The following is a 15,993-nucleotide window of genomic DNA, read 5'->3' on the forward strand; positions in this document are numbered from 1 at the left end:
GGCTTTCGTGTCACTTCCTGTTATGCAGTGATGTCAAAAACAAAACCCTCACTAAACACACACTCAACCAACTGACAGCCACAAAACATACACCCTGGGCTACTTAAACTTACACAACACTTACATGCATGCATGTTAAACAGTGAAGGGGTGAGTGGAAAGCCTTGCCTCATGCCACAGCCATTGGTTGCCCACCCTTAATCTCCTTCACCTCATGGGCGTACCCAGTGAGGAGCAGGGGGGAGCAGCTGCCCCTCTCAGATGCAAAAATCGCAAAAGTCTTCAAGCAAAATAAGTACTTAATTGAAACAACCAACAAAAAATGATATGTATTAGCATAAGATATTTAACTAAAATGAAACTATTTTTTCAAGGAAATAATCTCATAAACTAATAAAGTGCCGTTATAATTTTCTTAAAATGTTGGTTTCATTCTGCTTCGGCTATCCTCACTTGTGCAGTCTGAGCCAAATACAGATTACAAATGAGTCACCTATCCCTCCAACCTTTTTTGAGAGGGATTGAGTTGGTGTGGTGGCTATAATGTTGGCTTTCCACGCTGTGGGTTGTGATTTAAATCCCAGCTGCGGCATAACATTTTCAAAGACTCCCAAAGAGTCCCCTAATTCTTGAATGCTCTGTGGAGGACATTTCAAACACAACACTCCATTCATTGGATGAGATGTCAAGCTGTGGTCCACTTGTTGCCTTTCGTTAAGAGCAGGTTAATACTGATGCCAAATTTCTTTCCATCCTGCTTTCTTTACCCTTCCCTATGGCAAAAATGACCTCAGCTGTTGGTTGTCTCCTCCAAATTCCTCCACCTATTGAATGCTTTCCTCAAAATCTACACAGCAATCATGCATTTTCTGGTTATATTCTAGCATCCTTTTCACAGCTTTCACATAGCAATTTGACGACACCGATCACCACCCAAGAAATCATTTACCTTCACCTCCATTCTTTTTTACTCACAATCCTCAGTACCCTCAGTACAACTATCGCTGCTTTCAATCTTAGGTTCAATGTCCAATTACTCTCCTCTTTTCTGCTATCAAATCATCATAGCTTTCTTCTTTTTTTACCTGTAAATACCATATGATAACCGCAATGGAATGCAAAGTTTTTTAATCATCACCCTAATTCTTCCTTTTCAATATCAGAATCATAAATGTCTTCACAAAATTGTTTGTTCAAGCACCCTCTCCAAGGATCCTGACCACTAGTTCAAAACTCCATATTCTCCAAGCATTCATTAAATTGAGAATTGCTAAAAATGATCCTCAAATTATTCAATCATGCGACACAGCAAGTGGTAGACTAAAAGACTTCCTAATTCGTTGAATGCACTATGGAAACAGCATGGGATATTTCACATGTATGTATCCTGCCCTACACTTATGGAAGGAAAAGTGCTTCTCCCTTTGACAGAAGCATCAGTTTGGAGATAGCTCATTCTTTTTAACAGTGTATATGTATTTATTATCAACTCAAGATTAAAATCAGTTGGAACTGGTATTTCACATGCATAATTTGTGAAAAAATCATGCTTCTTAGAACACCAGTGAATGATGGAATATTGCGCAGTTTCTTTGATGCTTCTTCCGGGCTCTGCCACAAATATGAGTGGTTTGGAAGCCAAGGGGTTCAAGTGATTTCTTTTTTCTCTACACTGTTAAGTACAGAAATTAGGTATAAAAAACAAACAAGATGAATTAGATATTTGATATGGTACATTTGATTTTCCACTCAATGTCAGCTAGTGATGGGTCGATCATGAACGATTCGATCAAAAAGATTGAATCACTAGGTGAATCAAATGACTCATGATTCATTTCGTTAAACAAGTCGATCATCAATCATCAATCACTCCGACTTCTGGTTTCATATCAATCATCTCGGTTTCCGGTTTGATTCAAAATTTGGAACGACCGATGCTTAATCTCTTTTCGTCAGGGCAGAAATAGTTGTGATAAAATTAAATACTATGTTATGAAGAACTGAATACTTGTGTAATCTTTTTCTTAAATGTTTTCCAGCAGTTATCAGTATTAATAACACCAATACACGTAAAAGGAAAATATTAAGATGACTCCTGTAGGAGAACGTTAAGAAGTAGAAGTTAAAGCTGGTTATATTTTATTGTGCCGTTCATAAAATTATCCTGCAGATCAGATTCATGCATAGTGTGTGGTGTATTTTGTGTTATATTTTGATCAACTATAGTTAGAAATTATTTTATTAGTGTTAAGAAACTGTGGCAGTTTCGCCTTCCCAAATATTTTCATGACACTGCTTCCTTCATTTTTGCAATCTAATTTACTCATCTAGGAATTCACAATTAAAATAGTATATGAAATGATAATATGGATAGCAATCAGCGTTACCAATGCTCTTCGCAGATGAGGCAGTATTTATTCGATTATTCAAAGTGATTTATTACATCCATTGATTGAGTCTTTTCGATCTTGATTCCTTTTGAGTCTTTTCGATCATGATTCCTTTTGAGTCTTTTCAATCGTGACTCCTTTGAGTTTTTTCGATCATAGTGATTGAATCTTGATTTGAGTCTTTTCGATCATAGTGATTGAATCTTGATTTGAGTCTTTTCGATCATAGTGATTGAATCAATTGATTGAATCACTTATGTGACTCGAGTCAAAATGATTGAATCACTAAAATGATCGACTTTGCCCATCACTAATGTCAGCACAGAACTGAGGCTTACTCGTATCCCTTGGCAACCAAATTTTGTGTATTTCTTCTAACAATTAACTTTACCTTACTCTGTTGAGAAAAAAAATCACTTGTACCCCTTGGCTTCTCATGCCCTCGTATGTGTTCCCTCATTAGACGCAAAGTTATTGTAGCTCCCAGATACTTCACTTCATCTGTCCCCTTATATTAACACCATCCAAAACATATAGATGTGGGAGTAGTTGAATGACCTACACAAGAAATGTACCTCTGTGCATTTGCTCAGACTTGGTTCTAGTCTCCACTCTTGGCTCCACGCTCCAAAGCTAATTATGTCAAGAACTATCTTTTGCTTTCAATCAGTCAGAAAATCATGTATCCAGTTTCCTACTGCTTCATTAACCCTCATGACTGTAATTTGTACGGTAGAGTTTTGTGAGGCACTGTGTCGAAAGCTTTCTTAAAATCTAGAAATAATGCATCAACTTGTCTTTCTGTTTCACTAGAATTAAGAACATCACGAATAAAGATCGCAAACCGTGTTTTGCATGATCTACCTTTCTGGAAGTCATGCTGACAGCCAACAGATCCAATTATTAACGGAGAACAGAAAACTAAGACAGAGAGCAGAACCCATTATTAATCTGGCATTAAACTCATGTACTGATAGTGGTAGGCAGGGGTGCCGACTTAAAATAAAATATTGGGGAGGCTCATAGTGGGGGTCTTGCCCTGTGAAATTATACAAATAGTGAGTTCTAAAGTTTTTTTTTTGTTTTAGAAGAGTCATATGACCAACATTAGAACCCTGAAAACTCTACTCTTGATAACTTGACACTATGGGAAAAATCGACAAGTATGACACATGTTTTCCTCCCCCATATCGAATATTTGAGGGGGCTCGGACCCATGGAGTCGGTGCCACTGGAAGTAGTGTAAATAAATATATGTATGTACATAGTAATCTTTTTAGAATAAAAAGTCATTTAGAATAAACCTGATGAGACGAAGCAAGGCTCATGGCATAGGGATTCTTATCATGAGTTGGGATACCCAAGGAGTCAATCATTTATTGATTTGAGGTGAAATGACCCATTTTTTTATATTGTTATGGAATTTCTTGACAGTATATTTTCAATTGCTGTTGAGGTAAATAAGGTACCCTAAGAATGCTAGCAATTTTTTTTGCTATGGTTTTTTTAATGAGAATTTTATTTGAAACTACCAGAGAAGTGTTAAAAAAGCATGAAATCAGATCTTAAGTAAAAAAATGTTGACTATTAGACTTAAAAGACTATTGGATTATGGAATATTGAGATTTCTAATTAAATTGAAAATAAAATACCTAATTTTGATAATTTCAGTATTTCACTCTGCTAACTAATGTTTTTGTTCTATTGTGGCGTTACGTCGTCAAATCTTCGAGATTGTGAACGTAAGCCCCAGACACGTCAGGGAACTCCAATCATCTGTCACAAGCTGGTTCAGGGAAAGACTCCACAAACAAGAAATCAGCACTCAAGAAACAATTGTCACAAATTTACGAGTTATTTTCAATCAATAACTATTAGAAGTAAAAATATTCAAAATCAGAATTATTACAGAAAACAATGATGATAACTAATGATCCCATAGGAATTACCAAAACTAAGTACAATCTGTATAAGTTTGCAGAAATCACCCATCTCAGCCATGCCATCTGTCCACCGCGAACGCCCGAGCAAAAGAGGGCTTGCGTACTCCGAAACATGTCAGGGTGGAGGGTAGGGAATTTACAAAGGAGTGGAGGGGTAATAGGGCGATGTTTAAATCAGCTGCAAATCTGCCGTGTAGGCGCCCCTGTTGACTGGCACCACTGCAAAACCTCCGTCATCCAAACCAGGGTTGGGAGGGGGGAGAACCGCCTACTGCCGGAATTTTTCCCCTCAATCTTCTGGGTTGGAGACATAACCAAGTGGGGTGATTGCTGGTAGAGGCATGTCATTGGAATTCATGGAGGGGAGAGACATAGGGGGATGAGGTGTTGGGGGGAGAGGGAATCGTGATAGGACAAGTGGAGTACTTCTCACTCCAAACTGCATTCTTATACCTCAGCACCCACTTCCCCTTGATTGCCGAGGAGTAGGTATTCCTCCGCCATACTACCTATATAAGTCTTGATCTCCAGGTGGGCTGGCATCGGAGGGCTTGGCATCGGAGGGCTTGCGTCGGAGGGCTAGCGTTGTAGGGCAGCGTCATAGGACAGCGTTCGTAGGACAGAGTTCGGAGACAAGAGTTCTGAGACTTAGAGTCAAAGGGCCTTTGTGCGAAAATCCTTTGAGCGAGAAACCTTAGCGCAAAAAGTCCTTAGCGGGAGAAGTTCTGTCGATTAGTCCGGAGGAATTTTGGGGAGGGGGGGTACACTAAAAAATGCCACACTATCATAACTTATCAAGAAATAAATAGAGCACATGGGCGGGCCCAGCGAGGTGCAGGAGGGGGCAGCCACCCTAGAAAAAATGGCAAAATGTCTTTAATGAAAATAATACTTTTTCAAGCGAATAGCTGGATCATGTATTCTATAGACTGATGAGCTCTGCAGAGCATTATGTAAATTAGGTACTCGTTGCCAGCAAATTCAAGGTGTGACTTGCACACCGCAAATGGAATGGTAGAATTATCCCAGTTTTTCTATAATCCATTTCTAAAGTCTCTTTGTCTTTCTCACAATCTATTGTTCAAGTCTCCATGCAATGGAACTTTACATTTTCCATTACATTTTCTACAAAATATTTACAAATGCATTTTATATTTTAGAATGGGAAAATACCAAAAATCTGTATTTTAAATACAAAATACAAGATGCATTTAGGTCGCGTATTTGAAATACCAAATACAAAATGCAAACATATTTCAAATAAGTATTTTAAAATAATTGTATTTGAAATACTGCCTAGCCCTAATTATGAGTGGTGTTGAATAGTGACACAATATGCATACAGACAGATGTAAAAACCATTAATCGGACATGAAATCGGATATGAATTTGCAAGATGAACCATTTGACCCTGTCAGTGGTTCCTGAATTTATTCATTGAACACGAGCAGCTGAATGAATATGACATAAACGAACTTTCGACAGGAACTATCAGGTCCGTTTGCTAGCAGTTCCCAATTTAAGGGTCCCTCGTTCCCCTGATATTTCTGGAAAATTGAAAAAAATGGCAATCTTTATGATGTCTCTCCAATGAAAGTTTTTGTCTAATAAGACTGAGAACCAACATTTAAAAAATATTAATATCATTTACAAGCGATTTGTCTAGAAATTTCAGACCTCATATACATTATCATTGAGATGTATTGCTTTCCACCAAAGTGCTGTGGATAGACAAATAAACACTTCTCCCTCCCCCTTACCCCCAAAACAATAATTCATACTGTTTCTATGTATTTCATATTATTCTTGGGTAACTTTTGGTCAGTATTTTTTTATTTATGCATTAATTAGGCATTTTCCAAAGTAACATTATGACTTGGACAACTTCAAGTGTGCTTGGCCATGGCCAAGACCTGAAACTTCCTGTTTTGGGTTACTCTTTGGTGTTGTTGAAGATGTCTTTTGAGGGCTCATGATGTTTCCCCATTTATATTCCTGGCCATGTTGGCATTCCAATATGTAATCACCTTTGTGAGCATTTTCTGCTTTTCTTTCATCCACATTATGTGCAAAATATCCACAGAGGAAAAACTTGTTGGCTTTGACTGGTATTCAGTCATAAAACACCTTGACTTCTTAAGCCAACAACTACTCAGGAGAAGAAGATGCCTTGATATTTCTAGTTGTGGAACATCTGGTGTAAATTTGAGGGGATCCAGGTTTGAATCTTGCAATTAGCCAAGGAAATTATTTTTCACCTGTGGAATTTTCAACTATTGAAAGTTGATAAGTTAGTAGCAAATTCAAATCAAAATCCATGTGCCATTTTCTTCCGCAGAATTGGACGAAAGCTGAATGGAACATGCGAGCTCAGTTCCGCTGCCATCCCTGTTGACCCCATCCCTCCATTCATCCGCATTGAATCCAAGTCCACTGTCAAGCTTCATGCATCCAAGCCTTCAGCACCAACGACTGATGCAAATGCCACCTCTACCACCGCCACCACTACCACTACAACCCCTGAGCCATCATCCACATCTGTGGCACCCACTGATGAACCAGCCACTGAGACTGACACAATCACTGGCAGTACAACGACAGACGGCAACGTCACTGCTACCGAAGCAGAGTCCAAGGGGGCACCCTCAGTGGAGGACAACGAAACGGCACCCCCCTTGGCCACCATACCCGATGTGGACTTTGACGTGTACGCCAAGCGCCCCTCCTCCTTGTGTCAGAGGTCACCAGGGGCCATAGACCCCTGGATCCTCCGCCCCCTTCCCCCAACACCATCCTCCGCACCCACTCCCTCGCAGCCGACCTCACCGGGACCACGCCCACCTTCATCTCCAGCTCCCACCTCCCACCACCACCACCACCAACACCACCAGCAGCACCACCACCATCAGCAACAGCATCATCACCACCATGGCCCCACAGACTTCCGCCGTCCAATCCCAGCAAACCGGCTGCAGCCTCCCCCTCTCTTCCAGACCCCCTCAATGCAGATGCCTCCATACCCTTTCAGGCCACAACCCTCTCCTCCCTCCGCCTCCTTCATGCCTCCATACAACGATGGGTCCTATGGCCCTCCGCCCTCTCATCAAGGGGGCTACCAGCCACCCCAGCAGCCTCCTTTTCCTCATCATCCCCACGACCACTTCCAGGGACCGGCCTTGCAAAATGGCATCCAGCATGGTGGTGCACAAAATGGCGTCCAAGGCGGTGGTCCCCAAAATGGATTCCATCATGGAGGAGTGCAAAATGGCATCCAGCATGGCGGCGGCGGTGATCAAAATGGCTACCATCATGGAGGTGGTGGTGCACAAATTGGCATCCATAACGGTGGTCCAGTGAATGGATTCCATAATGGAGGAGTGCAAAATGGCATCCAGCATGGCGGCGGCGGTAATCAAAATGGCTTCCATAACGGTGGTGGTGCACAAAATGGCGTCCATAGCGGTGGTCCCGGAAATGGATACAATAATGGAGGAGTGCAAAATGGCATCCAGCATGGCGGCGGTGGTGTACAAAGTGGTTTCCACCATGGTGGCGGTGGACAAAACGGCTTCCATCATGGCGGTGGTGCTCAAAATGGCGGCATGCAGCCCGGTGGTCCTTCATCAGGCGATGGAGGAGGATTCTCTCACAATGGGACTCCGTTTGGAATGTCGCCGCCCGTGGGCGGTGATGTTCCGCCCGGAGTTACACCACCAAGCGGGCAGCACCCGCCCGCAGGCCCTCCTCCCCCGTTTGCTGGTGCCCCACCAAACGGACACCCGCCTCCGGGCCCCCCGCCGCCCTTTGGTACTCCTGGTGGGGCAGTCAACGGAGGCCCGCCTGTCCAAGGCGGAGCTCCTACCCCGCAGGGTGGCGGCCCCGTCAATAACGGGGGTCCCCCGTTCGGCGGGCCTCCGTTCCCGGGACCTCCGAATGGGATGGGTCCCAATGGTGCTTTCCAACCCCCCGGAGACCCTCAACCGCCGCCGCTGAATGGGCCCGTCCCACCGCCCACGGAAACACCCCAGCACGCGAGCGGTGATCCGCCAAACATCGGAGACGGGGCCAATATGATTCCACACGTTCGTGAGTGTTACCTTATTTTTTGCTCTTATTTTTAAGTTGGAATCCAATGCCAACTTTTGTTATGCATGTATATTTTCCATCTCAAAGAGTACATATCCCTATCCCTCCACCAGTCTGAGTTACTTACGCATTAACATTACTCATAGTAGTAGTTTTATCACACGCCTAGGGATAAATTCGCCCTTGGTGTATATTTACACCCGTGCGCGTGACTCCCAATAAATTGTCTGCAAACTAGCTTATGAGAAAAATTGATTGAATGTATTACTTCTAATTTACAATTAATCAAAAAATTAAGGGAAAAAACGAAAATAAGTTTTTTGTTAAAGAAAGAGAAAATATTGTTAAAGAAAATAAAAAAATAATACTATGTAATAAAATTAATAAAACGCCATTTATAAATCATGTCTTTCGCGCATTTAGTGCAAATTTTCAACCCATTTAAAAACTTATTAGTTTCCTTTTTCACACTAACAATTAGCAAAACCGACAACTCTTATCACTTGCACGAAAATTGAATTTTATTGTAAACTGGCCGCTTGGGGTGTGTCATTGCGTTCACGGGAATGGGATAAACACTTGCGCTTTCGGCGAGACTATCAAGAACGTGGGTATTTACCTTTTTCTCACTTATGAAATTTCAAAACTCCGTCTTATCTCTGGATTAAATATTTACTGTCGGGGAATAGACCAATGCTGAATGGCTGGGATCTATCTTACGCACCCTTAAAATTTCAACATGATATCATACATTTTAAACTACATTAATAGAAATAAATCATGATAGGAGACAAAAAATAATTAAATAATAAAAACTGTAGAATTGAGCATGGAACAGCTCGGCAGTGATTTTGACGTCTTTGCTCACACGCAATTTACATCTGCGAAGTACCGCGCAAGCCACACCAAAGACTGTGGCTCGGGGTAATTCTACACCAGGCATGCACCACTTAACAATTAAGGCCATTTTACACGGTATACGGAATTGCGCAATCTGACGTATGTGCGAAGGCGCAATCAAAATTGCGTCGTGTAAAGCGGTGAATTGCTAGAACACATGCGAGAATGCGTGGATGCGAGACGGCAAAATGGCCCCTGTTCTAATTTCGTTCATGCATTCGCGCAATTCCACGCCATTTTAGAAATTAATGCAGCTCTAACCTGCCCAATTCCGTGCCCCGTGTAAAACGGCCTTTTAACGCAGTGGCGTAACTAGGAATATGCCTCGGAGGGGATGGCCTGGAGTGGCGACCCCTTCCCCCAGGCAAAATCTGATAAAATATTTGAAAAATGACATTCCTCGAAATACTTACATTGTACATCATTTTGGCACTGAAGATTGCACTTTAAGCAGATGCAGTTATTATGTGTCAAAACTAGTCAATAGTTTCAAATATTTGTTTTTTCTCTGAGGCTTTGGGGGGATCTATCCCCTTATCCCCCCTCCATAGTTACGCCTCTGCTTAAATGCGCTCCCTTGCTGAACACAGACCAAGCACACAGGATAGGGAAATGCTGTCAGACCAGAAGGTAGGAGAGTTCTAAGGGCCTGTCGAACAGGAGTGAGGCGAAGTTCCATCTCGACTCGCAATAATTTTCCGTTAGAAGCATCACACCCGTTCGACCGAATTATTTAGCTCTCATGTCACTTGATAAAAAGTTACGCTCTCTTCTTTTTTTAAACCTTTTCAAAGAGTTGACCCTTTTCCAGGACCTTTGCCTGTATCTCACGTATGAAATTTTTTGGTTGGTATTTTCTGGGAGAAGATTTTTAATGTCCGTGATACAAGGAAATCGGGACAAGAGCCTACAGCCTGAAAATTTCTACCTGATACCATTAATTTTGAACTAATATAATAATTCATGAAAGAACAAAAAATAATACCAATCAAGCAGAAACGCTGCTTCCTTTAATTACAATTACCTACTAAAGGATTTCATAAGTACTGAAAATTTAATTTCATGTTTGAATTTTATTACATTTAAAGTGAAAATGTCCTAGTTCATGTATTCAGTCTGTTCACAAGTCGGTAAACGTAATATCGTTTTAGTCGTCCAGGCGTTAATACAGGGATGCAGGTAAATTGTGTTGAGATTAGCTAACCATTACAACCACGTAATATTGAAGGCAGTTGGTTGGAAGCTTAGAGTGGTAAAGGATTATCAGAGGGCGGGTGACATCATAACTTTGGTCACAACATTCCTCGAGCTGCTCAATGACAATGTGGCATTGAGTCACGTGCCTTAAATTCCATTAGCGAATGGTAAACTATTGCTGTTTATTTGGGTACCAAAAAATTTATTCGAGGGAAGCTCGTGCGCAGTTTGTTCGCCAGTCGGCAAACTTGATATCGTTTGAGTCATGAATATAGGAATGAAGGTAACCTGTGTTGAGATTAGCTTACCGTAACAAATACGTTATTTTGAAGTCAGTTGGTTGGAAATATTGTGTAAGGAGGTGGGTTATTTCATTTCCCCTTCTTTCCTTTCTTAGTTGAGTTTTAAATATATTTCAACGTATTGTATTTAATTTTGAATTTTACCTAATTTTTTATCCAGAGCTCATTGATGTGTAAAATTTCCCAAGTCACGTGATTTATGTAATTGTTACTCCTATTTACCGAAGAGGTTGCTAGACACCCGCTTTTATCCTCACTATAATGCTGAAAATGAGTTAGACAAAATGTTGCTATAAAAATGTGTCTCAAATGGACAGAGGCCTGATTCGTATAACGCAGAAATCTTTGTAGCCGATTCGTAAGTTGTTTTTGGCTCCCATGAAGCTCCCTCTCCGAAGCCTGACCTTGGGCCACTAATTAAGCGCACGATCGCGATTGGCATAGCGGAATGCCCCCTCCGCCGTTGTGACTAAACTGCAATTCCGGTTGGTCCCTGCGGGAGTTGCTCTTGTGATTAAGGTTCAGGGAACCGGGGAACTTATGCTGGCGCAAACGAATTCTCCGTAGGCCGTTTTACGCTGGGAAATTGATTGCGCAGGTTAGCACTGAAAACATTTTTGAAATTGCGAGAATGCGAGCTCGGGATTAAGGCCGTTTTACACGGGGCACGGAAATGCGCAGGTTAGAACTGCGTTAATTTCTAAAATAGCGTGGAATAGCGCGAATGAATGAACGAAATTAGAACAGGGGCTATTTTGCCATCTCACGTCCACACTTTCTCGCATGTGTTCTAGCAATTCACCGCTTTACACGACGCAATTTTGACTGCGCCTTCGTGCACACGTCAGATTGTGCAAGTACATGCCCCGTGTAAAACGAACGGCCTTTAGAGCAGGGGCGTTTTTGCGATTCCGCATCCATGAATGCATTCTAGCAATTCTCCGCTGAAAACAACGAAATTTTGGTTGCGCCTTCGTACATACGTCAGAGTGCGCAATGACGTGTCCCGGCTAAAACGGCTTTTTGAAGCGTTCTGGTTGGCTGACTGCTCTTCCTTCGTCTTAATTATAACAGATACCATTCGCTTCGCGAGTAGCCACAACGGCAATGACCTTTGTAGACAAAGTCAGGATGTGATCATATTTTCGATTATTTTATGCTAATTTATTTATGGACAACTGGGTGGTATTTTGTGTGGATTGTCGCGGCAGTGATTGCTGTTGTCGCTGCACTGGTTTGATAAGGTTTTAACTGCAACCATTAAGGATTTTTTTCTTATGTGCTTCAGGAGTTCTCATGAGCGCCACCCCCTCTATGAATAATAAATATCTTTTATATGAATATTATGAAGCAAATGTTCTGATGCTTATAAAATGAAAACTCTACAATTCAGAAATTATAGATTTTCCCTTTATCTCATTATGAGTATTTAAGACTAAATTGTAAAATATTTTATGCATATTCTATCTAGAGTTTCGGCTAGAAAATATTACGTCTTTACCGCAGAATTACGCCAACGCTTCTGTAAATCTATGCACCTTCATTTGGGATTGTTTTTGCACCATCATCGGGGTAGGTCTTTCATATAAAGCTCATTTAATTACTGTAAGTAATTTGTCGTTTTTTCACAGTGATTTACTGAGTTTTACTTTTTTTAAACTAAGAATAATCTCCTATAGAAAATCACTGCGTTTACCAACCGAATCTGAGTTCAGACCGATCTTAAGAGAGAAAGTGAGATGACTTGGTTCGTTCCGTTTACCAGCATGGATTTAACATATCGATCTTCACCTGTTGATTATGCCTTTCTTCGGTTTGCCATCCGTCCATACCATCCATATCATGTATTTACATTTCGCAATAAGTCTCTTTATCAAGTGTTGTTCATCTACTATCGGCGCAAAAAAGGTAGAACGCTGAACTTTAACCATTTTTATGAAATTCTGCCAAAGCTTCATACGGCCTTGTCAAATATCGTTCTACTCATTGTGTATTCGTCTACAACAATGAATCATTAAACATTGTTTAAACGTAAACATTTTGCTTCTACGGTCGAAAGAGTGAAGAAGAACGCGCAAAAAACTATGAAAATGGCGAAACGGTCGTCTTCTTCTTCACGGGCAAAATATTTTATTACTGCATTTTCTTGTATTTTGATTGAGAGAATAACATCTTTGCATTACAAATAGCTTTTTTTATTTAATTTTACCCATTCTTTGTTTTTTAGATATCTGAAAGGTAGATTTTAATTTCCTAGGTGTAGAGAAGAAAATGAATATCGAAGTTACGTATACCATATGTAAAAAATATTTCTAAACTTTCCATGCAAGGAAATGTTCATATTGTTCCTCTTACTTAAAAAAATCTAAAAGACAAAAATCGCCCCGCGGCACTGCACACTACCAAAACGGCGATTTTCGTATTTTTGGTTTATTTTAAGTTAAGAGGAATTCCTGCGTGAGATACATGAAGTTACGACAATGGAAGTAAAAATAAGTTGTATTTCCAGCTTAAAATGCAAGTTTAGCATGTCTAATTTCAAACACTCCCGGAGGAGTATGTTTTAATGTAGACGTGTGTAAATTATAAAACCTATTCAATTCAGGCCAGATCGCTTTTATAAAGCTGAATTGGAACAGACTTTTTAAAAATAATACGTATTAAAAATATTTTCGCATTGAATGTCTTGTTGGAAATAAAATATTTCGTAATATTCCACACGGTTTGCGTCATTTTTTAGAGGTTAAAACCTTATATTGCATGGCACAGATACGAGCCCTGGGCCCTCGCAGGGCCTGCAGGGATTTCCTCCCGCAGTCCGCCCCCGAGTTTGACCTTGTCAACGAGCATCGAAGTCCAAACTGTGATTGTCTGTTGCCATAACATTCACTCGCTGCTTGCAATCTGGGTTGGTGATCTTTCACCTTTCTCGAAGATTTCAAATCATCAGATGTGAAGGTCAGATGCGAAAGGCAGATACTTACCTTGGGACACGCATCACACACGGATAGCATTCCGTTTGTTTTGGTGGTATTGTGCGAATATGTCCGTCTACACCAGAGCCAACGGGATGTATTGGCCGGAACCACAGAGAATACACAGGACAAAAGCTATTTCTTACCTTTAAATTTCGTAGTTCGGAATGCGCGCGTCGGCCATATTATAAACACGTTAAAATTATTCAAGTATGCCATTCACTGATTCGCTCCCATCACGTTTGAGGCTGCTTCCCTGAATTTAAAGTAAGGAACTCTGTGCTACATTTCCCGATTGCAGTCGTGATTCCTAGGCCCCTCTATCGTTCGGAATTGAAACCTATAGCGGAAAGTAACTCCTCCATTGTTAAGAGCGATAATTTAATCTGTCCTGCTGCACAAATGGCAGATGTTTAGGGCCATATTCCAGAACGTCACTCGAGTGTTGATTTCCCTCACTCGTCACTCCAACTGCACTCGGTCGCTACTTTGGTATTCCAAGACGTCACTCGAGTGACGTTGCTCCCTCGGACTGCCCTCGGAAACGAGTGACCTGTGTTGGACACTCCGAGTGATCACTCAAATGGAGTGAGCAAAATTCAAGATGTCTGCCGTTAGCACCTCGCATATTTAAAGCGGAATATTGGGAGTAAAACGATATCCACCAACAAAATTTAATTCCAGTGATTTAAATAAAGCATGATTAAACAATTATAATTTAGTTTAGAGGCGTCAGTCGTTTTAATTAAGTTCAACTAACGTTCCTTCCGATACCCCATGGTGTCCACGGGTCCGTGATTTGGCATAATTTATAATCAGATAATAATTACTGATTTTATGAATGGAAATCTATATGATGTAGGAAATATCAAAATCAAGATATACTTATTTACATTTGTGCATCGTTTTACTTATGTTATCGGCTATTATTCAAAATAATACTAAAACATTACGGGGACCTTACTGACTGGCTTTGACTCGGCTTGGGTTGCGATTTTTAAATCAACTTATAATAACCATATAGACCACTGTTAATAAAGTATGATGAAATTTAAGTAATATAAAAGTGTTTTGACCCCCTACATGACATGTAATGCATCTATAATATTCCCCGAAGAAATATATTTTCAATTAACTTCTCGCGTCGAGGTTCAAATTTACCGCTCTTCACTGCCGCGAGTCTTCTATTAAAGTTTTGCTATTGTTTTCGTCAAGTAAACAGATATCGCCGAACAGCCCAAGAAGAATCACATTTATCTTAAAATAGGTTTACATCGGGTAAAGTATTCTCAAAGGCTTTCAATTTTAAGGAATGTATTAAAATGTTACAGGTAATCATGAACTAAACTTTGCCAGTGTAAAATGAGCAGGTAATATGCATTCGTTCCAAATTGGCGTTTCTGTCTTAGGAAGTTAGCTTGTCGACGAATTTTGAGTTCTCAATTCACTATTTTAAGTTATATAAGTGCATAGAGAAGGACTGTTTGCAGCTTAATCAACAGTGTTTGTGGTAATGTGATCGTGTGTTACTGAATATATTTTTGTGCAATGAAGCAATAGTTACAAAGTTATTGTGTACTTGTGGCTAAGATTTTCAAGTATTGGACTAGTTATAGGTTTCACGTTACTTTCTTTCATGTCATCAAGGTTTCAAAATGTAGTGATTATGATTACTGCTGTTGTAACATACTGTGTGTAGCATTTGTCAGTGGACCTTCGAATATGTATTCCTATTCTGATAGGATTATCGTTTTATAATAATCATGAATTTGTTTATAAACTTAATTAAATCATCGATGTGATGAGAAGATATTTGATGTTACAGGATAGTGTTTCTTTTCCTTGTTCCTTGCTCCTATTGGATCATAAAGGTATACAATTTGTGTATCGTAGCATACAACGAAGAAACCTTATTAATTTTCAATGTCCATTAGGTACATGTGAACCAAAGTTGGATGGGTAAAAAGTTGGTTGGATCTCCACGATTTCGACGATTATTTGCAAGTTAATGGTAACGAAGCTCTTCCTCTTGAAAGTAGGCGAATAAGGGATCTTAATAACCCTATGTAAATGTTCCACGACAGAGAAGTCTGCGCAAGATTTAGATTTCCTTAAAAAAATTGTCAGAGATTTCATCATCCCCATAGCTTCGACCCCACACCTTAGCATTCTTTAACTGCCAGTGCCAGTAGCAATTCAG

The 15,993-nt window shown here is 40.5% G+C and overlaps 1 protein-coding gene across 1 annotated transcript in view; it reads left to right on the forward strand.

Annotated features, from left to right (window-relative positions):
• The window catches only part of LOC124165542, a 146,315-nt gene that overhangs the window by 59,326 nt on the left and 70,996 nt on the right, over positions 1-15,993 (forward strand). Inside the window, exon 4 of the mRNA XM_046542991.1 lies at positions 6,672-8,419. Coding sequence (XP_046398947.1) covers positions 6,672-8,419 — 1,748 coding nt within the window. The remainder of the gene's footprint in view (positions 1-6,671; positions 8,420-15,993) is intronic.

This window comes from Ischnura elegans, chromosome 9 (genome assembly GCF_921293095.1).
Source record: "Ischnura elegans chromosome 9, ioIscEleg1.1, whole genome shotgun sequence".
Classification (NCBI taxonomy): domain Eukaryota; kingdom Metazoa; phylum Arthropoda; class Insecta; order Odonata; family Coenagrionidae; genus Ischnura; species Ischnura elegans.